This window comes from Etheostoma cragini, chromosome 14, assembly GCF_013103735.1.
Source record: "Etheostoma cragini isolate CJK2018 chromosome 14, CSU_Ecrag_1.0, whole genome shotgun sequence".
NCBI classification, from domain to species: domain Eukaryota; kingdom Metazoa; phylum Chordata; class Actinopteri; order Perciformes; family Percidae; genus Etheostoma; species Etheostoma cragini.
In genome coordinates, this window is record NC_048420.1 from 17871745 (window position 1) to 17896794 (window position 25050).

At 37.8% G+C, this 25050-nt stretch overlaps 1 protein-coding gene and 1 long non-coding RNA gene across 2 annotated transcripts in view; both read right to left on the reverse strand.

Moving 5' to 3' along the window:
- Positions 1 to 66, reverse strand: part of LOC117956317 — a 19955-nt gene extending 19889 nt beyond the window's left edge. The window contains exon 1 of the long non-coding RNA XR_004659231.1: positions 57 to 66. This is a non-coding gene — a long non-coding RNA (uncharacterized LOC117956317). The remainder of the gene's footprint in view (positions 1 to 56) is intronic.
- Positions 67 to 4767: 4701 nt separating this feature from the next.
- ext1b (exostosin glycosyltransferase 1b) overlaps positions 4768 to 25050 on the reverse strand; it is a 118091-nt gene continuing 97808 nt past the window's right edge. The window contains exons 7-11 of the mRNA XM_034891474.1: positions 21770 to 21865; positions 14230 to 14319; positions 11624 to 11784; positions 10137 to 10308; positions 4768 to 8862 (exon numbers count right to left, since the gene is read on the reverse strand). Coding sequence (XP_034747365.1) covers positions 8677 to 8862; positions 10137 to 10308; positions 11624 to 11784; positions 14230 to 14319; positions 21770 to 21865 — 705 coding nt within the window. The 3' untranslated portion in view covers positions 4768 to 8676. The remainder of the gene's footprint in view (positions 8863 to 10136; positions 10309 to 11623; positions 11785 to 14229; positions 14320 to 21769; positions 21866 to 25050) is intronic.

A 25050-nucleotide genomic window follows, 5' to 3' on the forward strand; every position in this document is an offset into this window, starting at 1 on the left:
AATCTTTCATGATTTCTTTTTTGAAAATAGGATACTATGAGGTTTTTATGACATACTGTAGTATTACTTTAGTCATACAAAACTATGAATGTTTCTACAATCTGAACCCTGACTTCTACAATTCCAATTCAGTGAACTGTGGTCTTCATAGATGTCTCAGTGAGATGAGCTGCTGAAGAAAAAAGATTGGAGGTTGAGGGTTCTATTCTCAGACATGCTGTGACTTGTCTTCCAACAATGCTATAAAGTTTTTTGACCTTTTTTAACATACTATACAATGACTTTTTAAAGACTTTTTTTGACATACTGCACTGACTCATTTATGTATTATTTCCACCTACAATACCATGAATTGTCTATGATTTTTTCAGCGTACTATGCCAAGACCTTTTAATGACTTTGTATGCCTTTTTTTCTACAGATAATACTATGAATTGTTTTTTTACTGTCTTCAACCTACTATACCATGACATTTTTCAGCATACTCTACTTTGTCTTTTTTAAGACTATTTTAACATACTATACTATGACTTTTTTTTCAACATACTATACTATTACTTTTTTGTACCTACAATACCGTGGAATATGTATGACTTTATAATTGTACTGTATCTATATCTATATTTATACTATATACTATATACTATACTACTACTTACTTTTTTAAGCCTTTTTTTGACATATGTCTTTTAAATGCCATTATTTCAACGTACCATACTATGATTCATTTATGTATTTTTTTCTGTCTACAATGCTGTGCAATATTTATGACTGATAGTATTGTGTGACTTTCTTCGACACACTGTACTGAAATTGTTTAATGACTTTTTCGACAAACCATAAGTCATAGTATTACTTTTTTTAACATGCTATAGCATGACTCATTAATGTCTCTTTTCTACCTACAATTCTACAAACTGTTTTTTTTGACATTCTGTACTATACTATGACCTTTTTATGAAATTGTTCAACATACCATACTAGTACTTTTTAATACATGACCTTTTAATGTATTTTTGGACTTTTATGACTATGATTATTTATGTATTTAAAAAAAAATTGCATTTGTATTTAAAAAAAAACACACTATGACTCCTTTATGACTTTTTTCAACATACCATACAATGACATATTTGTTCACATGTTTTTTCAATATATCTATTCTATGACTATTTTACACCTTTTTTTTTTACATTCTGTGACTTTTTATGACTTTTTTTCTACCTACAATACTATAAATTGTTTTACTTTTTTCAACCTACTATTCTATGACCTTTTTCAACATGCTATACTGTTTTTTAGTTTTTTTTTTTACATTTCTACATACAATGCTATGACTTTTTTTTTTGACATACTATACTATTATTTTTTAACCCCTATAATACCATGGAATATTTTTGACATTTTTTTCAACATACTATTCTATGGCTTCTTTCAACATATTATATTATGATTTTTTTATGACTTTTGCTCTTTCTACAATACTATAACTTTTTTGTCTTTTTTTCAACAGACTACACTATGACTTTTTTATGACTTTTTGCTACCTACAATTCTATGATGAAACGTTTTTTGATATACTTTACTATGACCCGTTTTTCAATATACTATACTACCTACTATACTAAGACCTTTTTCAACATACTATACGTTGTCTTTTTTGGAGATTATTTCAACATACTATACTATGACTTTTTTTTCGACATACTGTACTATTACTTTTTGTGCCTACAATACTATGGAATCTTTATGACTTTATATTTATATACTTTTTAATGAGTTTTGACATACAATACTGTTACTTTTTTATGTCTTTTTAATGCCATTATTTCAACATATGTCTTTTTTCTATCTACAATCTTATGCAATATTTTTGACTGATAGCATTGTATGACCTTTTTTTTACATACTATACAAAAACTGTTTAATGAACTTTTCGACATACTACAAGTCATGGTATGACTTTTTATGAATTTTTCCTACCTACAATACTATGATTTTTAAAAACTTTTTTGAGGTACCGTACCATGACCTTTTTCAACATATTTGGTTTTTCTTAGACTTTTTTTGACATACTATACTATGACTTGTTTATGTCTTTTTTCTGCCTTCAATACTATGAAATATTCCTGACTTTTATTTTTTTATACTATGTCTTTTTTAAGACCATTTCAACATACTATACTATGACTTTTTATGACTTTGTTATGCCTTTTTTTTTTTACATATAATTACTTTTTTCTGCTTACAATACTATTTTTTATTTTATTTTCTACCTACTATACTACAATGACCTTTTTCAACGTACTGTACTGGGATTTTTTTTACATACTATACTACGATTTTTTCCCAACATACTACACTATGTCTTTTTTATGACTTTTTTATGTACTATACTATGACTTTTTATGCCATTTTTTTCAGCATGCTATACTATGACTTTTTTAAGCCTTTTTCGACATACTATACTATGTCTTTTCTCTACCTGCAGCACAATACTATGAAATATTTATGACGTTTTTTGGACATACTACACTGAGACTTTTTATGACTTTTTTTCTAGATGCAATACTATGACTTTTTGTACATATTATACTATTGCTTATTTGTCTTTTTTTTTAAAAACTATACTATGACTATTATATGCCTTTTTTCTACCTACATAAGATTTTTTTTAATTTTTACCTATTATACTATGACCTTTTACAACATACTATACTGTGAGGGACCAAGCAGTTAGGCATGAGGAGTCACAAGAGAAATTTAAAAAGTAAGAGTTTATTTCCCAAAAATGGTTAGAACAAAATAAAGATAATGCTTTGGGCCCTTAAAAGAGGTTAAATAAGCAGACATAACTAAGGTGATGAACATAACAGACTCAAAAAATACAACTGACCTCCTAACAAAGAAAGAAAGGGAACTTACATATTGGCTGATCAGACCAATTTAAACACACAGGGGGAGACAAACAATAACCACAAACTAACTTCAGAAACATATAATGACAAACCTACCTAAACATGCATTCCAAATAACATCCTTTTATTTATCTTAACTCAACAAAAATTACTTTATATAAAATCTAAACCCCAGAATACCTACAGCAAGAATAAAGCTACCCCCCCCCCCAGACATATCCAGCAATGGTAGTGTCCAATTAGGCCACCTCCCCTATAAAGCTTTTAAGCCATCAGACCTGAATCTCTCCCAGGTGTGGACTCCAACTGGTAAGCTCAAAAGAGAACTGGTTATATAACAGTTTGACCATCAAAAAATCAACTTAACCTAAGGAAAAATATAAGTGCATGAGGTTACTGCTCTTAAGCTGGTTGTGTGGCCATGGCTGTGGCCATCACATATACCATGACATTTTTTAAAGACTTTTTTTGACATACTATATCTAGAACTTATTTAGGGACTTTTTAATATACTATTCTATGACTTGTTTTGACTTACTATACTAAGACTTTTTAGACTTTCATTCTATGACCTATTTATGATTATCTTTGACCATACATATGACTTTTTTCGAAATAATATACTATTACTTACTTACTTATTAAAACTTTTTCAACATGCTATGCTTTGACTTATTTATGTTTTTCAACACTATGACTTTTTTGGACATACTAAAATATAACCTTTTCAAAGATTCCTTTTTTGGGCTTTTCCCTTTATTAGATAGTGTTAGTGGATAGACGGATAGGAAAGGGGAGAGGTGGGGGAAGACCCACAGCAAAGGGCTGCAGATCGGATCCAAACCTGAACTAATTCGACAAACTATACAATGCCTTTATCATGACTTTTTTCCAACATTGTATACTATGACTTTTTCTCGCCACATGTCTTTTTAAAACTGTTTCAGAATTCTTTACTATGACTTTTATCGACAAACTATATCATGATACTATACCATGAATCTTTTTTCCGGATATCATACTGTGACTTTTTGACTTACTATACTATAACTTTTCATGACATACTTTACTATTACTTTTTTATGATTTTTTTTCAGCATACTAAACTATGACTTTTCGACATAATACACCATAACGTTTTTTTCCAACGTACTTTACTATGACCTTTTTCAACATATGTCTATTTGACTATTTCTGAATACTTAACTATGACTTTTATTTTTAGAGATTCTACTCCATAACCTTTTGACACTTTTTGACATGCTATACTTTGGCTCTTTTACGATTTTTTTCGACTGAAAATATCAAGACATTTTAATGACTTTTCACGACATTCTATACGCAGATTTTTTTGACATAACATGACTTCTTCAACATACTAAACCATGACCGTTTGACCTCACTCAGGTGAATGAAGAATACAACTCCAAACCAAAGCATAGTGGGCTTTACACATAGCTCAGTAAAATAAGCTTATGAAGATTGGAGGTTAAGGGTTCTGGCTATGATAAAAAGGTATGATTCTTTTACACTACGACCTTTTTTCCTACATACTATAAAATTACTTTTGAATGACTTTTTTCTAGCTACAATACTATGAATTGTTTTTCAGTTTTTTTTAACATGCTATTCTATGACATTTTTCTGCCTTTTTAAGACATACTATACAGATTTTTTTCTTTGACGTACAATATGTGTTTTGACATACTATACTGTGAATTTTTTTTGAACCCTCTATACCATGACTTTTACAGCATCCTATACTATGATTTCTTTATGGCATACTATACTTTGACATTTTTATGGCATAACAAATAAACCGCCTGTTAAAAAGAAAGGCAAAACACAATACAGTTATCATCAAATATGAGTTTATTTTTTTTATAAATCATTCTTACAAAATTGGCATGTATCTATTTCATTTGTGACCTCTATAAAAGTCTTCTGTCAATTACAAGGTAGGAGGGAGGAGAAGGCATCAGGACAGCGGGGCTAGATAGTCACACAGATCAACAGTTATTACTGCTGATTGGTAGAGTGATACGCCAAATCACTGATAAATAATTCCAAACAGGAAGTGGTCATACGTTGTCACCTTAGCAACAGTGTCCAAACACAAAGACGAAAATGGGGTGTTACAACAAGAGAATGGAAGCTGTGACTCATCCAGTGTATGAAGGCAGGGCTGTTCCGGTCCTGCTTATGGTGCTGTTGCTGCCTTTCTACTGGAAATAGGACAGACGGTGCACGGCATGTCAAGAACTTACATGTTGATAAAAAGGCACAAATCAAGAACAGACTAGTTTTTAACACACATGTCATCGCCACTACAGACACCAAACGCCTGGCACATTTTGGGTTAAATTCTATCATCTGTTTAAAAGCACAGAATGATAACTTGCATAAAGGTTCCTCCTGATAAAATGAAAGACATGATAGAGGCGTTTTAAGCAGATGCAGAGATTTTCCGAGTGGTTTAAATCACATCCATCACACTCTGACGAAGCTCTGGACTCGATGATGTACAGCACACCAACTAAAAGATGGAGCAAGTTCCTTTGCCAAGTTATCTGACCTGAAACCAAGCTTTGAACGAGGCAATTTAAACAACTGTGTCACAGCCTCAGACCCATTATTGTAATACATGGGGGAGGGGGGGATGTTACTGCCGAATCTGAAAATGTTTCCATCTGGTTCAGAGGACCCAGCTGCTTATTATTTTCCATGTGTCAGTTGGCGTAGTCTTTATTGGGACTTTGCAATTTGACTCCCGTGGAGAACCAAGATTGTGTGGCCCAATCCAATTCTAGATCACTGGTGTATGCAATCTTTTAGAGTTTTTAGAGAAAATGTTTTCGATCTCTTGGAGAGTTCTGTAGGAGCCAGAGCGTGATGTATGTTTCCCTGGAAAACCAATGCAGAGACAAACATAATATGAGCTGTATATCGGCATCTTTGTGGATTAATGTGCACAGCTTGTAGAAAATAAACTGAATAAATACCATTAACTCCCCTCGGTGATGCAGGATCAGTCTTATGTTCTCGCCACGTCATCTCAAATCGTACGCTGTCTTTTTTTCTTTTCCAAAAATAAATATATGCCTATGTACAGGGATTTGAAATGGGTGTTTTTTTCCATGAGATATCTGCAAAGCTGGGGGGACGTGGTTTTCTTGAGATGATGCACATACAGTGATTCAAACGATCAGACATAAAAGGCTTGATAAGGAATAAAAAAACAATACATTATGGTTCTCTGAAGATGAAATAGGGACCAGATGCAGACCAAATGAGGAGCATGTTTTTCCAGGAATCACGTACTGTAGATGTTAGAACATTTGATGTTTGACTCCACATTAAACAGATCATAAATCTCTCTTGGCAGACAAACAACACTCCAAACTTGAAGTCCCAGAATGTAAATACAAACATGATATTTAAAGCAATGACGTGATAAAAAATAAAATAAAAACAATATAGTCCTGCTGGCTTTGATACATGCTGAAAGGAGAAGCTTTGCATTAGTAGCATTTGGATATGACACTTGATATTATGAACAACACCTTTGTTGAGACTGTAAAGGCTTTAAAATAAATGTTATATGAAAACTATGCGTGAAACAAAATGATGAAAAATAACTCATTGAATGTGAGACTGATACTGACGATGTTGACACACACACACACACACACACACTTTGGCAGAGAAAATGCCTGCCCAACAGAAAGGCCACTAAAAGCATGCAGCTTTCATTTAAGTGTCTGCAAACTAATTGTGCGAGGGGACTGGCTGTGCTCATGCTGCTTGCTGCATGCAGACCTAATGACAGCGTGTAGCAGCTCTGCTACGACCTAACCATTTTCACAGACAACATATCTCTTTGAAATGATTGACAATTAAAGGTTGAGCTAGCTAGATATTTTAGCATTTTAATATGGTTATGCAATACAAATAGGGTAATTTAAGGTGCAAAGTTTTAGGCAGCTTGATTGTGAATACGATTGTGATGTGAGCAGCTGTTATAAGTAACAGACAAGCAGTGGAGGGTGTGTCCAGGAAAAAAAAAAAAACGGTCCTTCGAAGGCTAGCATTAGCCAGCAGGTCATGTTTGTGGGTCACTGCTTCCACAACACAATGGTCCATAATGTGAGAGTGTTTCATCAACAGCGTGTCCCCTGGGAATAAAACAGCACTTAAAATGAAATAGCTTTACCTAATTGAAGCCAAAACGTATCTCTGTCTGACAAATGGAGGAGAAAACCTTTTGTCAATTTAATGGGTCTGAGGTCCTCAGATATGTCACGGAAAAAAATAATAATCCTGGTGGCAAGAGAGCCACATGGCTGATGACTACAATATTTCAACTTAAGAGCATCTAGGCATCTCAAACTGATGTAGGCAACGTGATGTGCAATAAACAATTTTAAAGGCAGACCTTGATGTCAGAATGGCACTGATGCACTCAGCGTTAAAAATCTCTCCACAAGCACATCTGTGAAATGAAGCTGGTCACTAAACCCCTGCTATGGGCTGAAATTTAATTCCTTCTCTACCTGTAAGTACGTTTGGAGGCCATGCAGGAAGAAATAAATGGGCAGAAACACGTTTGCGTTTGAATGCAACGTTTTGCTCAATTTCATCCATCCAATTCACTCATTCCAGCGGAGTTTAAATGTACTCTGCTTGAGCTTATGGTTGGATGAGCCAACATGTTTTTAGGACACACACGCACGCACACGCACACACACACACACACACACACACACAAGATGGAAAGTACAGAGTTTGAATGGGTAAAATAAAAGATAGAAAGTAAGGAAGAAAAAAAAGATGAGAAAAGTACAACTGCTGTGGGGAGAATGAGAGGAAAATGGAATAGGAAACAAGATGTTTTTCTAACTTATCTTTGTGATAACAGGGATCCAGATAGACATTATAAAAGCCGTATCAGCACATCAAGAAATGAGCCAAGGATAGGACAGACGGGATGTTTTCCGGCTCAAGGATGTGTGTTGATGGCCAACAGTTTGAAGAAGTAGTGGCAGCTCTGCTATAAAAACCTTGTCAGGACACATCTGTTTACATTTTCAACCTTGGAAATAAAAATATTACCTCTCAGTGAGGAGAAAGGGTCAACAGTGACACCAGAGAGCTGATTTGTACAGAAATCAAATCAACTTGTGAACAGGGTATCCTGGGCTATAAAGCAGGGGTTTTGGTGGTTGAATATAACGTCTTGATGCATACTGGGGAGGATAGCTAGGGGCGACCAGTAGGATTTATGATGGTGGGGTTGTCAGATTTGCGATCGTGGACACCTTTCCCTCTTCTATCGTCCTGCACACGTGCCAAGAGAGCAGGAAAGTCACTGTCATCCATGTTCATGTTGTACAAAAAAATATGCTTTCCAAGAGTTATTGTCGTCAGTAGTGGGTGCTGTGTGTTTGCCCATTTGCAGACCATACAGTACTGTTTGGCATGTCCATCAGTTTGTGTACTCCTCTTTGTCGGTATGTGTTTGAGATTTTTGTTTATATTTTTCATATCCAAACGCCACCTGCTTGTTTCTCATTCATCCCTTTCCATGTCAAGTCCTGGCAGCAGCGGCGCTGTGGTCATTGGCAATGTGCTGAGTGGAAGACCGAGCTGTGTCGCTCCCTGTCCATCCTGCTGTAGTCCTACTATTACTACTCTCCACAAGGTCTCTCTTGCGCACCTCCCCCTGCGTAGGGTCTCCCCCTAGGGGGCGACGGTCCTGTCAGAGCCTCTCGATGTCCCTGTATTTCTTGCGGAGAATGGAGACCTGGTCCTTGAACAGGACAGGGTCCAGTCTCATCTGGGAGTGGACCAGAGGCATGGCGCCAAACCAGCTGGCGAACTTGTTCATGCAGGTTTGCCGTTGGGCAAAGTGGTCCGGATCGGCCCAGCGAGAAGCCCTCGAAGACTGAAACAAATGAAGATGAAGAAGAGGAATAAGGGAAGAGAAAAGAACCATTTTAGAGTCATACTATTAAAGTGAATAAGTATCGCCTTAGATCAGTGATTGGCAACCAGTACCACTGCTCTTGCTTTGGGGTACATTGAGGATTGTGGAGTAGCTTTTTAATTTTGTATGGAGAAAAAAAGAAGACATGACTGGTAGCTCTGTCTACTCAAACAAAGATCAAACAAGTATCGGGTGCTCTTTGAAAATGGGGAATGAAAAAGGATAAATAGAAAGGCAATCAAAGGACTACAAAACGACAAAGATTAAGGAAATATTAAAAAGCCTTTATCATGGTGGGTACATCATTAAAGAAGCCAGCATGTTTCAACTGTTGCAGGTCTTCGTCAGGGCTTTAAACACAGCCTTTCGGAGTGCCGGAATTGCCTTCCTCTTCTGGATTTTATCTAACAAATTTGTAAGGACAATAAACATCCAAATGAAATTACAAACTGGGATGTTGCTGATCTTTAGAAAATGATTCCAGATCCACTTAAAAATCTATTGTGTTGAACTTATTTGGAACGTGACAAGTGTTGTCGTTGATGGCATGTGTGGCAACGCCAGACAAAAAGCACTGCTTTAATTAGATCATTGGATCAGGAAAGGGACGTTCTTATTACATGAAAAAGACCAACAACAACAATCAGCTGCAGTCATTATTTTTTTCATAGTTATACTTCAGCCACTGTGACAAGAGAAAACCATTGGAATATCAACTGACATTAATGTCTTTCAATAAATTATCAGCTGGATCATATTCTATATTTGGGAGTAAGACAACTAACCAACTATGACGCAAGCCATAAAAACTGACACAACTCCTTTCTTTGCTTTTGTCTCTCCACTGTACAGTAAGTGACTTGTCCTGTTTACCCACGGGTCGTCCCAGAGACTTTTAATAGAATTATTCATGTTGAAATCATAAAGCAGCACAGATTTGGGTTTGCTCCAGCTCAAAGTCCATGTCACACACTGATGATGGGAAGAAAATAACACTGGCTTCAGCTTGAATAACGATTTATATAATAGGTCTGTTACGAGTTCTATCATATCTTGTTTTTCATTAATGTGAACCAGTTCTCTCAACTGGCAGCTGCCCTGTTTTTGATGTAACAGCTCTTTCATAAAAGTGCTATAAGGTAATGGGTCCCTAAGTAAACCAAAACAATATCTATAGTTAGATAAAAAATGACATGGATCCAGTCATGAGAAGGGTTTCAGTAGACTCGTACCTGTCCCATCATTGTCTCCTTGTACTGTTTCTTCTGTGTAACCTTGATGGGCGGCAGCTTGGTGACAGCAGAGACCAGGAAGTTCATCAGGATGTCCTCACAGTTGGCCAGCTGGTCAACCATGCCCTTCAGACTAGTGGGTAAGTAGTTGGTATACAAGTAATGGTAATATCTGCAAGAGAGGACAGAAGAATAGTTATAAAGAATAGTTAGAAGAAAAGAAGAGGCTACTGATCTGGATGGGTCAGTTTTTATGAGAAATTGTCTTCCATCCTTAAAAAGAAAAAACTCAAATAGAAAGAGTAAGATACTTGCTGGTAAACATAGTGAAGCCTTTAGCAGCTAAAGAGACAGGCATTTCCCTCAGGAGTTGTTAGAGACCAAAAACAGAGCTAAAAGAGAGTGAGAATTAGACATTTGCCAGATGGACTGAACAACAACAACTCTAAACGAATGTGTTTACATCCAATATGTCAAAAAAACTTTTAGTGTGTATATGGGGCCCAAGGGGGGTCACACAAAAGAAGAGTGACTAAGAATCAAAAAGTGGAAGCACTTAAATGGCAAAGAAGCAAAAAAATAGAATGATTTGCAGATTAAGTTTGTGATCTACAATTGTTTTTGTAGCCTCTTTTCAAAAACTGCACATCTGTGATGTGATTTAATCATTTCCTTCTCACTTTTCCCAATTGAACACATATTGTATTTAGAGTTTCATTTACATTCTACTCCTACAAAATAAGATAAAAAAATAAAAAATAAAGAGTACATTCACAAATTTTCAGAAGATTGCTTTTGGATTATTGCCTGAAAACATCAGTGTGAAAATGAATAATCCCACAGTTTCAGACCTTGTGAGACAACTGAAGAGTGGCTTATGTCACATAGAACTGTGTAGACGACTTCATTTAAATGCAGCAACATTTTAAGACACCTTTACATTCCAGGTTAAAGCCTTTGGGTAAAACTGAGTTCATCAACAGACAAAGGATTGCTCAACTTCCTGGATGGATTGAACGACTGAGTTATTGAGAGTGATTAAGCATTGGGCTGCAGTGATTGGCTGACTTCAGCTTAATGGACTGCTCCCATCACAGCTGAGCAAAGCCATATTAAAGCTGACAGGGCTGTAGTAAAACGAAACGCAGGAACTATGAAACGCTGTGTAGCAGAGTAATTGACATTTTTTGGATAAAACATACCAAGTGTCAAAACACTGGTTTCCTGATGCTGTGCAACGCTGAGCATCACATCTACTTTTATAATCTATAGATCACAGCATCAAAGTGTTATATCAGAAGAAAGACAATTGAACACTGGAGAGCAACGTAGAGCAAAGCTGTGATCTCTGTACAGTATAACAGAAGAAGAACAGAACAGAAGTAAAGAGCATGGAAGAAAACAGCAGAGCAAATCGAAGCAGGTAAAATGCTGTACTGGAACTAAGTTTTACGGATCAGAAGACGACAATGAAGCGTGTACTGTACCTGTGATAGATGGCGGCCCCTGTCAGCACCATTGAATAATCGTTGGTCCATTTGGATGTGTAGCCCCAGCGCTCCTTGTTGCTGTCCCAGAAGTGGCTGCGAGCTGGGTAACCTACGATTCGCTCTGGAAAACTCTGCCAGACCGTGAAGGCAAAGTCCACCTGGACAGACGATGAGATTTTATATTTAGAACATTTATTATATACATAATGGGTACCAATTCCTAATAATTCCCACTATATATGTTGTGAATAATGCATTCATGGTTAGTATTTATTTACAATATATCAGTTATAATCAAAAATGATTAGTTATAATCAATTAATAACTTATGGGTTGCCAGGTTGTGAAACAATTCTTTAACATGGTGTTGATCCTCCTTCAGCAGGACACTTGATTGATCTTTTTAGATCATTAGGAGAGCACTTACCGACATATTTTAGTATAACTCCACGGAGATGAGATGAACCCAACTAATCCTTCATCAATCACATAATTTATTTCAACAATTACCTTAAGCTAACTAATTAACTGTTTAACCATTACTTTTACCTATCTGGATCAAAAACAACTAGCTCTATAACTGACTTGATGGCTTATTAGAAAGTGTGAAACTTGCATGTGTTTAAAGTTATAGTGCATAGTTTCTGTCGCCCCCATAAGGAATTCAAAGTAATGCATAAAAAAACTGTTGCCACGTCCACATGATACAAGTCTACCGTGATCTCTGTGAACCTCCAGCCCTCCGCCAAGGAGTAGCATGTAACCAATTAGGACACAGAGGATTGAAAAAAACAGGATTGACTCTTCAGAAGATGTAATTATCGTTGCTGGATTTTCTGTGTGCAAAAATTGCCGGACGTGAGTTGTGTGGAGCTGATCGTCCTAATTAGCTTTAAAGAATCTCATTTGGCAATGGTTTGAATGTAACGGACGTTTGTTAATATAAAAAAAGTTACCCACTAAAGCTTTAATGGATTGCCCGCGTTTATAACTGCATTATTACCAAATCAAAGGAATACATTCTAGCCAGACGGATTTCCTACAACCTGGAAACCAAAAGTTGCTCTCAATAATGGCTTATAACTGATGTACAAAGCATTAGTAAAAGACGTACTAATCATTAATAAAGCAATTATTACAACACAATTTTAAACAACACTGTAGTATTCCTGAAGGTGTTCTGTAATTTGCACATATAAAGCAGGAAATATTCTTTTTGAAAAGTTGAGAAATTTAATTTAGTTAGGATTCAATTTATTTTTACAGAGCTCATTGTGCTAGAAAAAGAAAGAAAGAAGGAAATAAATAGACAACATGGAGAACTAACAAAGGAAGTGCAAGCCATAGTGAAAATACAACATAGGCAAAACCACATCAAACACAAAGCAGCCTTTCCTAAGCAGCTGCCTTCTTCTGTGGTCACGATCAAAGCATTCAATCAAAAAATTAGATGAAAACATCAAAAAGACCTCAGCTGCTCCACAAACAGCCCGTTCTGCATTGCACTATACATATTACCACACTATACTACACTGAGAGAGTGCTTATATAAATAAATACTTGAATGAAAGTTAAAATACACCATACAACACATATTTATCTTCTTTTCACAAGCGCCAAGAGGAAAGAAGAAGAGCTCTGACTCTCGTGCTCTTACTTTCAATGCAAGAGAAAGGTAGCTGAATGATAACACAGTCACAAGGAAAACAGCAACAACAGGAAGTATTGCTGGAAAAATGGGACCATAAATAAACATGGGAAATCCTCCAGAAGAACGGGCTTGGATTTCATTGTGAAGGACAACTCTGCTTCTCACCATCCTAACTTAAGGGTAAAGAAAGCTGAGGAAGAAAATTAGGATTTTGTTCTTGCTGAGAGGCTAATTTGGAGTGAATGGGAAGAGCTTTTAGATTGGGAAACTGTTCAGAAATCTGTGATGGTATTTTCGCCTAAATTTCTTTTTTTGACTTGCACTGGCATTGATGTGCGTAAAACTTATTATTTGTGTTCATGATCCAACTATGTTTAACGGAGAAGCACAGGTCGATTCGTTTCTTATGGGGCTGGATTTTCCCGTGCCAGCTCTGACTTGCCATCCCGATCCTCCCTACAAACAGCCTTTATGAGATCTAATTCTACACTGTTCAAAGCAGCATCTGGCTTTCTATGGTGCTGCGCCAAAATGTGTCGCCGGGAAAAACAGAAACAGTCCAGACAGCATGTGGTGCAAAAATGCCTAGCGCAGTGCTGCTTTGGACCAGGGGATTTTGGGAGGTGCTGTGTGATTACTGGCGCCAAAACATGAGGTGAAAGATTGAAAGAAAAGGAGAAAAGGCAGACGAGAAGAGGGATAAAGTAAGGCCCTGGCAGTAAAAGTTAGAGTAGTTAAAGCGATTTAAGAATCAAGCTGCAGAGCGGTAACTTAAAACACCGGGGACAAACAGAAAGAGAGAAATAAAATTGAGAGAAAATGCAATCAGAGAGTTGCTTTTGGGACATAAAGAGAGAGTTTGTCTCAGGAGGACCAGGCTAAGACACAGAGAAGAGGCAGGAATAGAGAAAGACTTTTCTATTCTACTCTATTTTATTATATTACAAAATACCTCCGTGGTGGACAACACTGTGTCTTCATCCAGGCTGAGGACAGCATCGGTCACTATGGTCTCGTAGGGCAAGAAACGACAGCTCATCACCTGCAGAGAGGGAAACACAGAGCACAAAGGGATAAACAAACCATTTACATGAAAACAGTTGGATTCCCCTCTTCAAACAGCAGAAAGATATGATCATTTGGTTGCATTAAACACATTAAGGAGCAAATGTAGATCTGAAAGCTGTGGAAAATATCTGAAAAATACCCTTGTGGTACACATGGTCTCCATTTTTCCATTGAGCTGCATATTGTTTTTGCAAACCAACAGTGCGGAGGTGTTTATTCACACAGCTTCCATTGAATGTTGCTATGGAAACATTAACAGCTCCATGTCATCCTAAATCATTGCAGGTTGTTCTGAAAGATTTGTTCCAAATATTTATCAAACATCAGGGAATGATTTCTATCCTATCACAAAAACATCTGTCTCGTTGTTTTTCCTCAGCAGGAACACTTCTAGCATTTTGAAATAAATCAATCACTTTTTTCCTGCTTATTCAGTTACAGTTAGCGATGGAAGCAGACTTAGCAAGTTAGCCTAGATTATCTTCACCCTAGTGACGTACTACAGCTCCTCCTAGAGAAGACAGGTTCTTTTAAGTAACCTGATTTGTATGGGTCACTCGCCACTAGGGAATTAACTCACAAACAACTCTCTTGGTTCACCTACAACCTTGCACTCGTGGACAACTTGTTCTTCAGATCAGTGGGTGTGCTTTGTGCTACTGCGTTAGCTCACTGAACAAGACTGTCACCGATGCTGAGGCTCTCACTCGCTTTTCGAACTGAGCAAGAGTCTGGACGACTTTCGGATGCTAGTCCATATCCTTGACGTTCCACTTCCGGGATTGCTCCAGTGTCGCAGGAAATTCTACCAAATGCATGCATCTTCACCGATGTAGTTTCCTTCTGCTATCTTTGTGTAGGAATTTTAAACTCCTGTAGATTTATGAGGACTATGATTAACTGTTCCTCAGATCACCAGACAGCTAGCTAGACTATACAACCAATCTGAGTTTTCTCAGTTTTCTGGCACTATAACTATTTTACAGTGACTCTGTGTGGAGCTTAGCCCATGACAATTGTGATTGGTTTAAAGAAATGCTAATAAGCCACAGCACGTTTTTCTCCCATCCCGGAATGCTGTGTGAACTAGCCAGACCCTCGTCCGCTTTGCAGCCTGTGGATGGTCTGGCTAATTGAGACTACTCGGAAGCAAACCTGGCTCTTTTAACTCTTAACTCTCTAACTGTGCATGCACCATACAGAAGCATGATTTTGGGTTCCCTCCCGCATCGAGTTAACTTGTTCCTCTTACATCCCTACCCTCCAGCATGTCCTTGTCTGCCATAAGTCTCCTCCCACTTTCACGGTCTAAAGAGGGTCAACTAGGAGGCATCCTAATCAGTGGCCCAAACCACACTAAGGATGCTAATGGAGGCTATAAAGAAGTGATTATACTATGTTAAAACGTGGTAACTGATGATTTTGGTCACTTAAGGGAAACAGAAACAAGCTGTCAATACAACACTGACATGTTCACCGTTGCTGATGTTGATATGGCTTACAGATTCATGGAAGAGAACAACCAGCCATCACATCACAAGCAGCAGCCCACTGAGAAGGAGAGAGAACCCAATATACTATTCTTTACTGCACGCTGGCCTCTAATTGTTCCCAACAGTGACAGAGTGCTGATACAAGTTTCAGTTATTATTACTGCAGAGTTGTTTTTCTATTTTTACTCAATAAAAACACATGAATGCCACTTAAGACAAAAGTCATGTGTCCTAAATATGGCACAAATTTACCGTCCCTATCAACCACTGCTGAAACAGAATGTGTATAATTACTGGCAAATGAAACCAAACTATGTTATACACAACAGTCCCTGAATAAATCCTGGAGGCAGAGAGAGTGGTAGTGGCCGGGGCCGGGTGGGCGGATGGAGATACCAACATCTTGAGGACATTGAGACAAGAGTCTTTCAGTCTGTTGCTTGTGATGAAATGCGTTTGGACGAGAAAACAGCGACTTCTTATTGAGGAAGTATGTGTGTGTGAATTTTAAACTGGATGTGTGCTCAAACTCAAACAACCTCCCACACAAACAAAAAAACAGCTAACAGTGCATGTCTTTAACCGACGTAGACACACCAACACATCCACACTATACACACACTAACCGCCTGTTATTCAGTTACTCAGCACAGCACAAATAAAAATGCAAGGTATACTGTCGAGCAATGTGAAGCCTGAGATCCATTCTAGTGCTGCACCTAATGATTACTTTTATTAACGACCAACCGTTTAGGGAATAACGTGTCATAAAATATTGAAAAATGCTCAAGATGGTATCGTAAGATGGCTTATTTAGTCTGATTAACAGTAAAATAAAAACCACCTGACACATCCTTACATTAAATGGCATTATGATTTGTGATCGTTTGTTGCCGACTGTGGCAAAAGAAGAAAGATGTTGTCGTTTTGAATTCATGAATAAATCACTGTGCAAAGCTTCAACGCTTCCTGTTGCGTGATTTGATTTTCCTATGCACCTTTCTATCAGGTGTTCAATAGAACAATAAAACGCTTAGTTTAAGGTATATAATGATTATGATTAAGAGAAAAGCAGCGAATCTTTACAGTTGAAAAGCTTCAACCTGATAAACCTGTCAGATAAATGAAGGATCATTTCAATTGTTCAACACTAATCTGTTCTGATTCATGGATGAAACAAACCTTTTCATTATTTTATGCATCGCTGTTTGATAACGATTTCATTTCAGACCAGAAATGTGTGAACACTTAATAAAAAAGAAGCAGAAGAAAAGAAGCAGATTGAATTTACATAGTAGTTGACTAAATGTCAAATAGGCAACATAATATGGGAAAAACTATTTAATAGGTCTAACTGAAATAATATCATGCTTTTTCAGACCTGATGGTACACTTTGATGGACGGATAAGGTATCTTTTTAACACATACACCTGTTTCTTGAATTTTAACTGTGAGAGTTTGAAACAGTCTGAGCTCATGGGAGAAACATTTTGGTAATGGAAAAAGGCTGACTTAACATATATACAGTTGTTTTTATATTAAAACAACAAAATAGGTTTAAGGGATTAAGTTTGGAAAATGTAGAGTTGATTTTTTCATATCTGCAGGTGCACTGTATTTCCAGGAAAGAAATTAGTATTAACCGTGGATTTCCAGAACTTAATTTTACAAGTACAAGGGGAGTTAATTCTACACAGCTGAGCCTCGACAGCGCTGTCGGGGCTTGGTCTAGTGCCATCTACTCCCCTTCTCCCCAAAAAAACCTCCAGAGGCAAAAGCAGCAGCTGAAAGTTTGAACTGTCACTCATATTCTAACAGGGTGGAGGAGCCAAGGTGTATGAGTGTCTAGTTTTCTAGTGTCATCATTACTGCTGTAATGTCCTGCGGGCATATGAAGAGAGACAAAACAATCTCTTCTCTGCGCTCCACTTCACCGCTTGTTTTTCTACAAAAAGTGTCAGAGAGAATACCAGCGAAGAAGAAGTGGAGACAGAACAAAATAGAAGACAGGAGGGGAGAAAGTGACATTGAGACAAACCTTAACCAAAAAAGGGAACGAGACACAAAAAAAGACAAAGTGAGAAAGAGAGGATGAGAGGCTGGTGTTTCTAACCCCCTGATGGTTTGTAATGTTAGATGTGCGACATATTAGCCTGGGGCTTCCTGGTGCTCTCCAGGAAAGTGAGCTCTTACAGCAGGAATCTGCCTTCAGCACTTCACCTCTTCTCTAAAGTACAACGGCAGAGGGAGACTGAGAAAGGAGAAAGGACCACCAGTTTGTTAAAAACCATATTAAGCGCTGCAGGGATTCTCACACGGCTTTAATCAACCAGTCATAAAACCAGATATTTGGCCACTTTGCCAGAGAGAGAATGACAGAGGGAAGGACAGAGAGAAGGACAGAGGGAGACAAAGAAGGAACGTGGTTAGATGATAAGTTTGGTGTTATTCCATGTTTTTCCTAACTCTTAACAAATCCCATGATAAAATAGGCTTAGTAATTTCCAAAAAGAAATGAGCACTGTAGTATCTAACAAACTTTACTCAAAATGGAGTGAATAGTGTTTTACTGGGGCACTATTTCCAGCTGCGGATTAATACACATTTGGTGCATTAGTGAGAATTCATAGAGCAAGATGACTGTGTGTGACTTAAACTAGTGTGCAAGGCAAATTTGGGTATTTTTCAAGCCGGCAAGTTTCCTCGGAAATAGATCCCTATGCTGTTGGCAACAAAAGCCAATCCAGGGTTGTTGTTTTTTTAGTAAGATTCAAAGGTATTTGAAAGGATTTATGTAAAAGAAACTGTGATCAAATTTCTATTATTTTGATATATTTAAGAAACAAACAGTGACAAACAATTACAGACAATACACTGAGACAAAGAATGTTTACCAGGGCCACGAAAAAAAACAGAGAGGGATGATGGGAGGGAGACAAAACAACACACACAGAAACAGAAAAAATACGTAAATTAAAAGTTTATTATTAAGTAAAAGCCTAGCATGACCAGTAATCAAAAAGCTCAAAAAAGTGTCAGGTCAAAATGGCTAATATTTTCTCTCTTTACTTGTTTTCATTTCCCTGTTGTTGTTCTTTTTTACTGGAGTGGGTCTTGTTTAACTGACTCCTACCCAGATTGTTTGTCACTTTTACTTCAAAACCACCAACATTTTCTGTCGTACCATTCCTAAGGTATGAGCTGATTTTATGAGTGGTCAAAGAGAAAAGTAGTAATATGTCTCCCTGCCAGTGTGCAGTGTTTAAAAATAAAATACGATGTGTTCAGTGTGTTTTTTTTTTACCCAGACATAAAAAAAAAAATCTATATTTTAAAGCTGTAATTGCAATTCTGCAATACCGTGATATTTTTGCTGAAGGTTATCATCCCGTCAAAATCTTAAACCAGCCAATGCCTCGTTGCTACCATTAGGGCCACTGAGGTCATGTAGTCTATTTCTTCCCTGGGAACACGGGGGCTTAAAAACCTGTAGACATGTTGTAATTAATCATAGTGTACACTGTACACACGTTATACACTGTTGGTGTTTTGTAGGCTGAATAAGGTATACAGAAAAAGTTAACAATTAATAAATGAATACATGAAGGTTTCAGCGTTTTTATTCCTGGCAGTGTGGAGGCTTTGAATCAGAATGCAAGTCTTCGTGTTTGATAATCATATTTATAGAGAATGAGAAATAATAAAAATTAGGGACATCGAATTTATTAAAACGTTAAGCGGCAGGGTGCATTAGGGGAACTAAAATTCTCGTTACGTTCCTGAGGTTAGTATGCAAAAAAGAAAATAAAGAGGAGAAAGGAGAGGACAATGCAGTGATTGAGAGAAGCAAAAGCATATGTGAGGAAGATAAAATTAGCATGAGGGGAAAAAAAAGAGGATCTGTGAGTGAAGACAGGGATGAAAGAGAGAGGGGATAAGCAAGAAAGAAGCGGGGGAAAAAGGCAAGATGAAAAACTCTCTCTTCCTCGGTGGGGTGGAGGAACACAGCCTGGCTCGCCACAGTAAACACAGAACCCGCCACAACAAACCACAGGCTGCTGCTGCTGCTGCTGCCACACACACACACACACACACACACACACACACACACACACACACACACACACACACACACACACACACACACACACACACACACACACACACACACACACACACACACACACACACACACACACACACACACACTCGCTAAGCTTGATCTGCTTGCTTTTACGGACGCACAGCTACACACAGAGCCCTCCCACTGTGACTGACAGCTTGGGAGAAACCACTTAGAGCCACAGAGAGAGGTAAACCATAAACCCAGCATAGCGCCGGGTGACTGACACTGATGTGAAAAACACTTCCTCTGATTGGCAGGTGAAGTTAAGTCCTCACGAGTGGGAAAGGAGAGAGGCCGGCGTCAAATGAGTCTGATGTCTTGAAATACAGAAGAGCGACCAGATCCTGTTTCTTTTTCCTCAAAATTGTGAGGAAACGCGAGCTTGGTAAAAGATGAGTTTGGATCAGCGTTTAGAGGCAAAGAATCAGGCCGTGTGTCAATGTTTGACCTTTGACTTTGACAAGGAGAGGCCAAAAGCAGGTCAAGAGAAACACAGCAGCCCTTTCACCAGTCTTATCAGTCCTCGGCTTAATAAGGCTGTCACAATAAATGCCACTGAGGCATGCTCAGGGCTCTGGCTGTAGGCCTGACATAAAAGTTAGTCATAAGCTCAGAGGAAAAAAACAAGATATCTCTACACTGACAAAGTGAGAAAATTGACATTAAACATTATTTTCATGCACATTCCCATGTTTTAGTCATATTTAAACCTTTGATTCTTGTGTTCTTAAAAATATTTTGTAAAAGTGTGTTAAGGAAATAATAGTCATGTTAGAGCTAAAAGCGTAAAGGAGTCAGATAATCAATTAGTCAATCCACACAAAACTATTTTGATAATAATCGTCAGTTTTTAAGACAAAACCTTTTGTTTCAGGCTCTTAATTTTGAGGATTTGCTACTTTTCTCTGTTTTATAGGATTGTAAACTAAATGTCTTTGGGTTTGTTATTGATATCATCTAACCCTTTTGTCACTTTCTCATGTACGGTTTAGTCTTTACTTTAATCATAACTAAATATCTATTTAACTAAAGAAAATGACCACATCTCCGACAGTTGAGTTGCACTATACACTATATGTATGTACAGTACATTTTGAATAAACACAATGACTATAAATAATAATATAAATGTACATGTGCACAATAACGATATTCACGATTTTTATTTTATAGATCAAATAATCAATACATCGAGGAAAATAGTCTGCATAAAAACATATTTAGTTGCATCCCTAATAAACATACATTTAAGTATAGTGGTAATGGTGTTCATGACTTTAAAATGGCAGCATGAAAATGAGGATCACGAGTTATTAAACACATTAAGAAAAATCTAACCTGAAAATCAATGCTGTAGCTCATCTTCCGAGCATGTATTTTATTTTGTATATATATATGACTATATTGCAACTCAACTGTAACTTATTTCACCAGAGAGATTTTGCCACTTTCTTCAGTTAATTAGATATTTAGTCATGTTTTAAGTAAAAAGCAATACATAAAAAATAAAAGAATGCTACTCTGCATGTGTACTTACCCATTATTGCCTCATCTTTCCTAACAATATGCATTAGCCTCTAAGCCATACTTTTTCCCACCCAATGTATATTATTCCCAAGCCATTTAATGGAGTCAGTGCAGCACAAATTAAAACTCATTAACTCCTAGAAACTCTCAGAGTGAATGAAATTTGCCAAGAAACATTAACTTTACAGTCAGAGAATATGCATAAGAAAAGCTAAGTAATAAGAAATGAGAGTGATCACACCTTAAGGTAACAGAGAGGAAAAGTGTTCAGGCTCACCTTATTCTCTCCCTCTATGACGATGACCGGCACTGAGGTGGCAGGCCAGCGGTGCTTGGCCGGGAGAGGCTTGTCACAGTTCCACAGGACAATGATCTACAAGTTAGAAGGAAGACATCATCAGTTATGCCAAATGACTCCCTTGTATCCGATTTGATTTCCTCTAAACAAAACAACTCGCAGAACACTTCCCTGCTTGTTGAACATGTGACATTTACATGACCTACGGCCAGCAAATGCCACCTTATTAAAGGCTGATTGAATATTAAAGAGCCAGAAGGGCAACTGAAGTGATAAAACTTCCAATTAAGGCTCCAAAATGGTCCGTTTCATTCAACCCATAACCAATAACGTCACATTGTCAGGTTTCATTTCTAACTGAAACCGTTTGCTGAAAACAATTTCTGGCCCATTTGATCTTATACTCCCACTCCAACAAGATGACGTTTTACATGAAGGACTGATGTTTTACATGCCTTGGATCGCCGTTCAGTGACATGCAGGTCGTGTCACATTCCATCCAACCTACCATCATTTACTGTACTTCCACGACAGATTTCATTAATGTTAGATGAGCAACACACACATAAACACACATGGCATGTCTCCTGTCTGACATTACACACTCGTTTAAATTCTCCTACTTATGGCTGTTCTAATGCATCTTGAATTTGCATCTTCTTGTTTGTATGCTAAGCCTCTCCTCCAAATGGCTATTGATCAATCACAGCTTAGCAACAGTGGGCCTGTCGGGCTTTGGATTTGTCCAGCTGTTGAACAATTGCTCCTGGGGCTGTAGAAAGAGCATATCTTGGTATTCAAAGGCTGCATCTCATAACCCTTATATGACAGCTCCTCGACGCCCTAGGCAGAAATGGATGTTGTTCTGTCCCTCCTCGGTGAAGGTCGTCTCAAGGCTCTTATTACTGCCCTGAGGAGCGAGCATCGAGGAGGGATCATTGAGCAGCTATAGGCCAGGATACACGAGAGCAGCTTTGCTCACTCCGCCTATACATCTGACGAATTTATGTGATGCTTCAGAAGAAAGGACCCTCAACCCTCTTTGCTTGTTGCCTTTCTCCTCCCATGATTTCCTTCCGCCTCTCCCTTGCCTCGTCGGTGGGAGGGACTAAAACACAAGGATGTCGGGGAGGCATTTTAAGGGTTATGAGATGCAACCATTGATTCCAATGGGAGAAGTGAATATACTGATACTAAAACATAGAAGCGGTAGGTTTTATGACCTATACTCTACCTTAAACCCTAAAACAATTACAATTTCTCACTATCACAGTGCAGCTCAAACCAACAGGAAAACATGTGTAGATGGATTGTAAATCAAATGGAAACATCACAACACTGCTCCCTACCTCATTGTCACATTTCAAAACTTTACAAATAGCTGGTGAAAAATGTATTTCCAAAGATTTATTAGTTTGCGGTTTTCTGAGCTTTGCCTGGAGCTATAGCACCACCATCTGCCATGCTTTTACTCCCAGTGTCTCCATTTCTGATGCGCACAGCATAGTGGAATGGTCGTGTTGTTCAAAACCACATTCAACATTTGAGCAAGTTTAGTATGTATGATGGCATTTTTCAGCAGACTTGTTTTTCAGGAAGAAAGTACTAAAACTCAAAAGAGTGAAGTCAATAGTATGTTATTGTAGTTTGTTGTATGCTATATTGGAACAGTAAATCGTCCCATTAAATGGGGAGGTTGATGGAGGTTGATAAATTATTACATGTATTGAGATGATAAAACAATAGCAAAGCAGAGCGCAAACACATGTAATATTAACTTCTATCCCTATTGGTTTGCCTGAACCTGTGGCAAAGGAATACCCAATTAGTGATTAGAGTAAGAAAGTGATAGGAACACATCAGCATCCCATACTGTAGTGTAGTGTGTGTCAGCTACAGTAACATCTACCCTGTCCTTGAACAAGTCAGTAAATGCATCCATCCCAGTTCCAAGGCGCAGAGCTGTAGATGCTGTGCTCAAATGTCCCTGATGGAGGCAATCCACAAGAATTTCCCTGCAGGGATCAATGAAGTTTCACAGGATTCCGACATTAACTACGCCACGTGCAGCAGCAGTTCCCTTCGGGGTCTCTGCACCCTGACTGCACCTGCCAAATTATGAGCTGGGAGCCATTTGGATGTCTGTGTTAAGGTGTTAGTGTGTGGAAATATGTCACTGGTCTTTAAAAGAAAGATCCCACAGCTGTTTGATGAATGGGCTAAACTATCTCATCATTATAAGCCAGTAAAAAGAAAAACAACCATTATTAATGAGGCTGAATCTGAGGCGAGAAAGGGTTTGTCATTGTAAGATAACATCAGGGATACAGTCTGGATCTCTGCTCACACATATCTGAGAAACGTGTTATTCCACCCTTACAGGGGCTCTATTCCTTGATTAGAAACACAGATGGTGCTCTGTTAGCCCACCAGCCCTCTCAGGGTGCTGCTGACGACGGAACTGTGTATGTGTGCCAGTATGCGCGCGCGCGTGCGTGCGTGCGTGCGTGCGTGTGTGTGTGTGTAGGTAGAAGGTCTTGGTGTATCTGTATTACAAGAGGAAGAAAAGCTTCCATCAAAATGCACATGCAGGATTATTATATTATATATCATATTTTTATATTATGCACCTCAAAAGCTTTCTTGCGTCCAATTTAGCCTCTTCCACCCTCTCATTCTCTTCTCTACAGTCATTTAGTTATATCCCCTTCCTCAGAAGCCCCTCTCTCTTTCCTTTTTTCTGTATGCTGAGAGAAAGAAAACACCCCGGCTGTGTTACTGGCTCTCCGCTCTGTGTGCCCAGTCTAAAGAACGCAAACACAGAAGCACTTCCAAAAAAATTTAAAAGAAGCCAGAGTTTACTCATTCAACCTGCTATTAATACGAGAGAAGGTTTCTGAGAAATGTTGGCTGAAAGTGTGCCCATAACAGGATGTGTGGCTTAGGTTTCACCACACTGCTGTAGGGCTGCATATCGAACCTATGTACTTACAATGGGTCTGTAACACAAAACTGTTGGAATTGATTGCTTGGTCAGACCTTCACTCTTCCCTTTTTTTTATCAGGCAATTGTGAATTAAAATAGTCAATATTGCTAGGAATTTAAAAAAAAAACATTTACATATATATACATACACATACATATACGTATATATATATATATATATATATATATATATATATACACTCACCGGCCACTTTATTAGGTACCCCATGCAAGTAACGGGTTGGACCCCCTTTTGCCTTCCGAACTGCCTCAA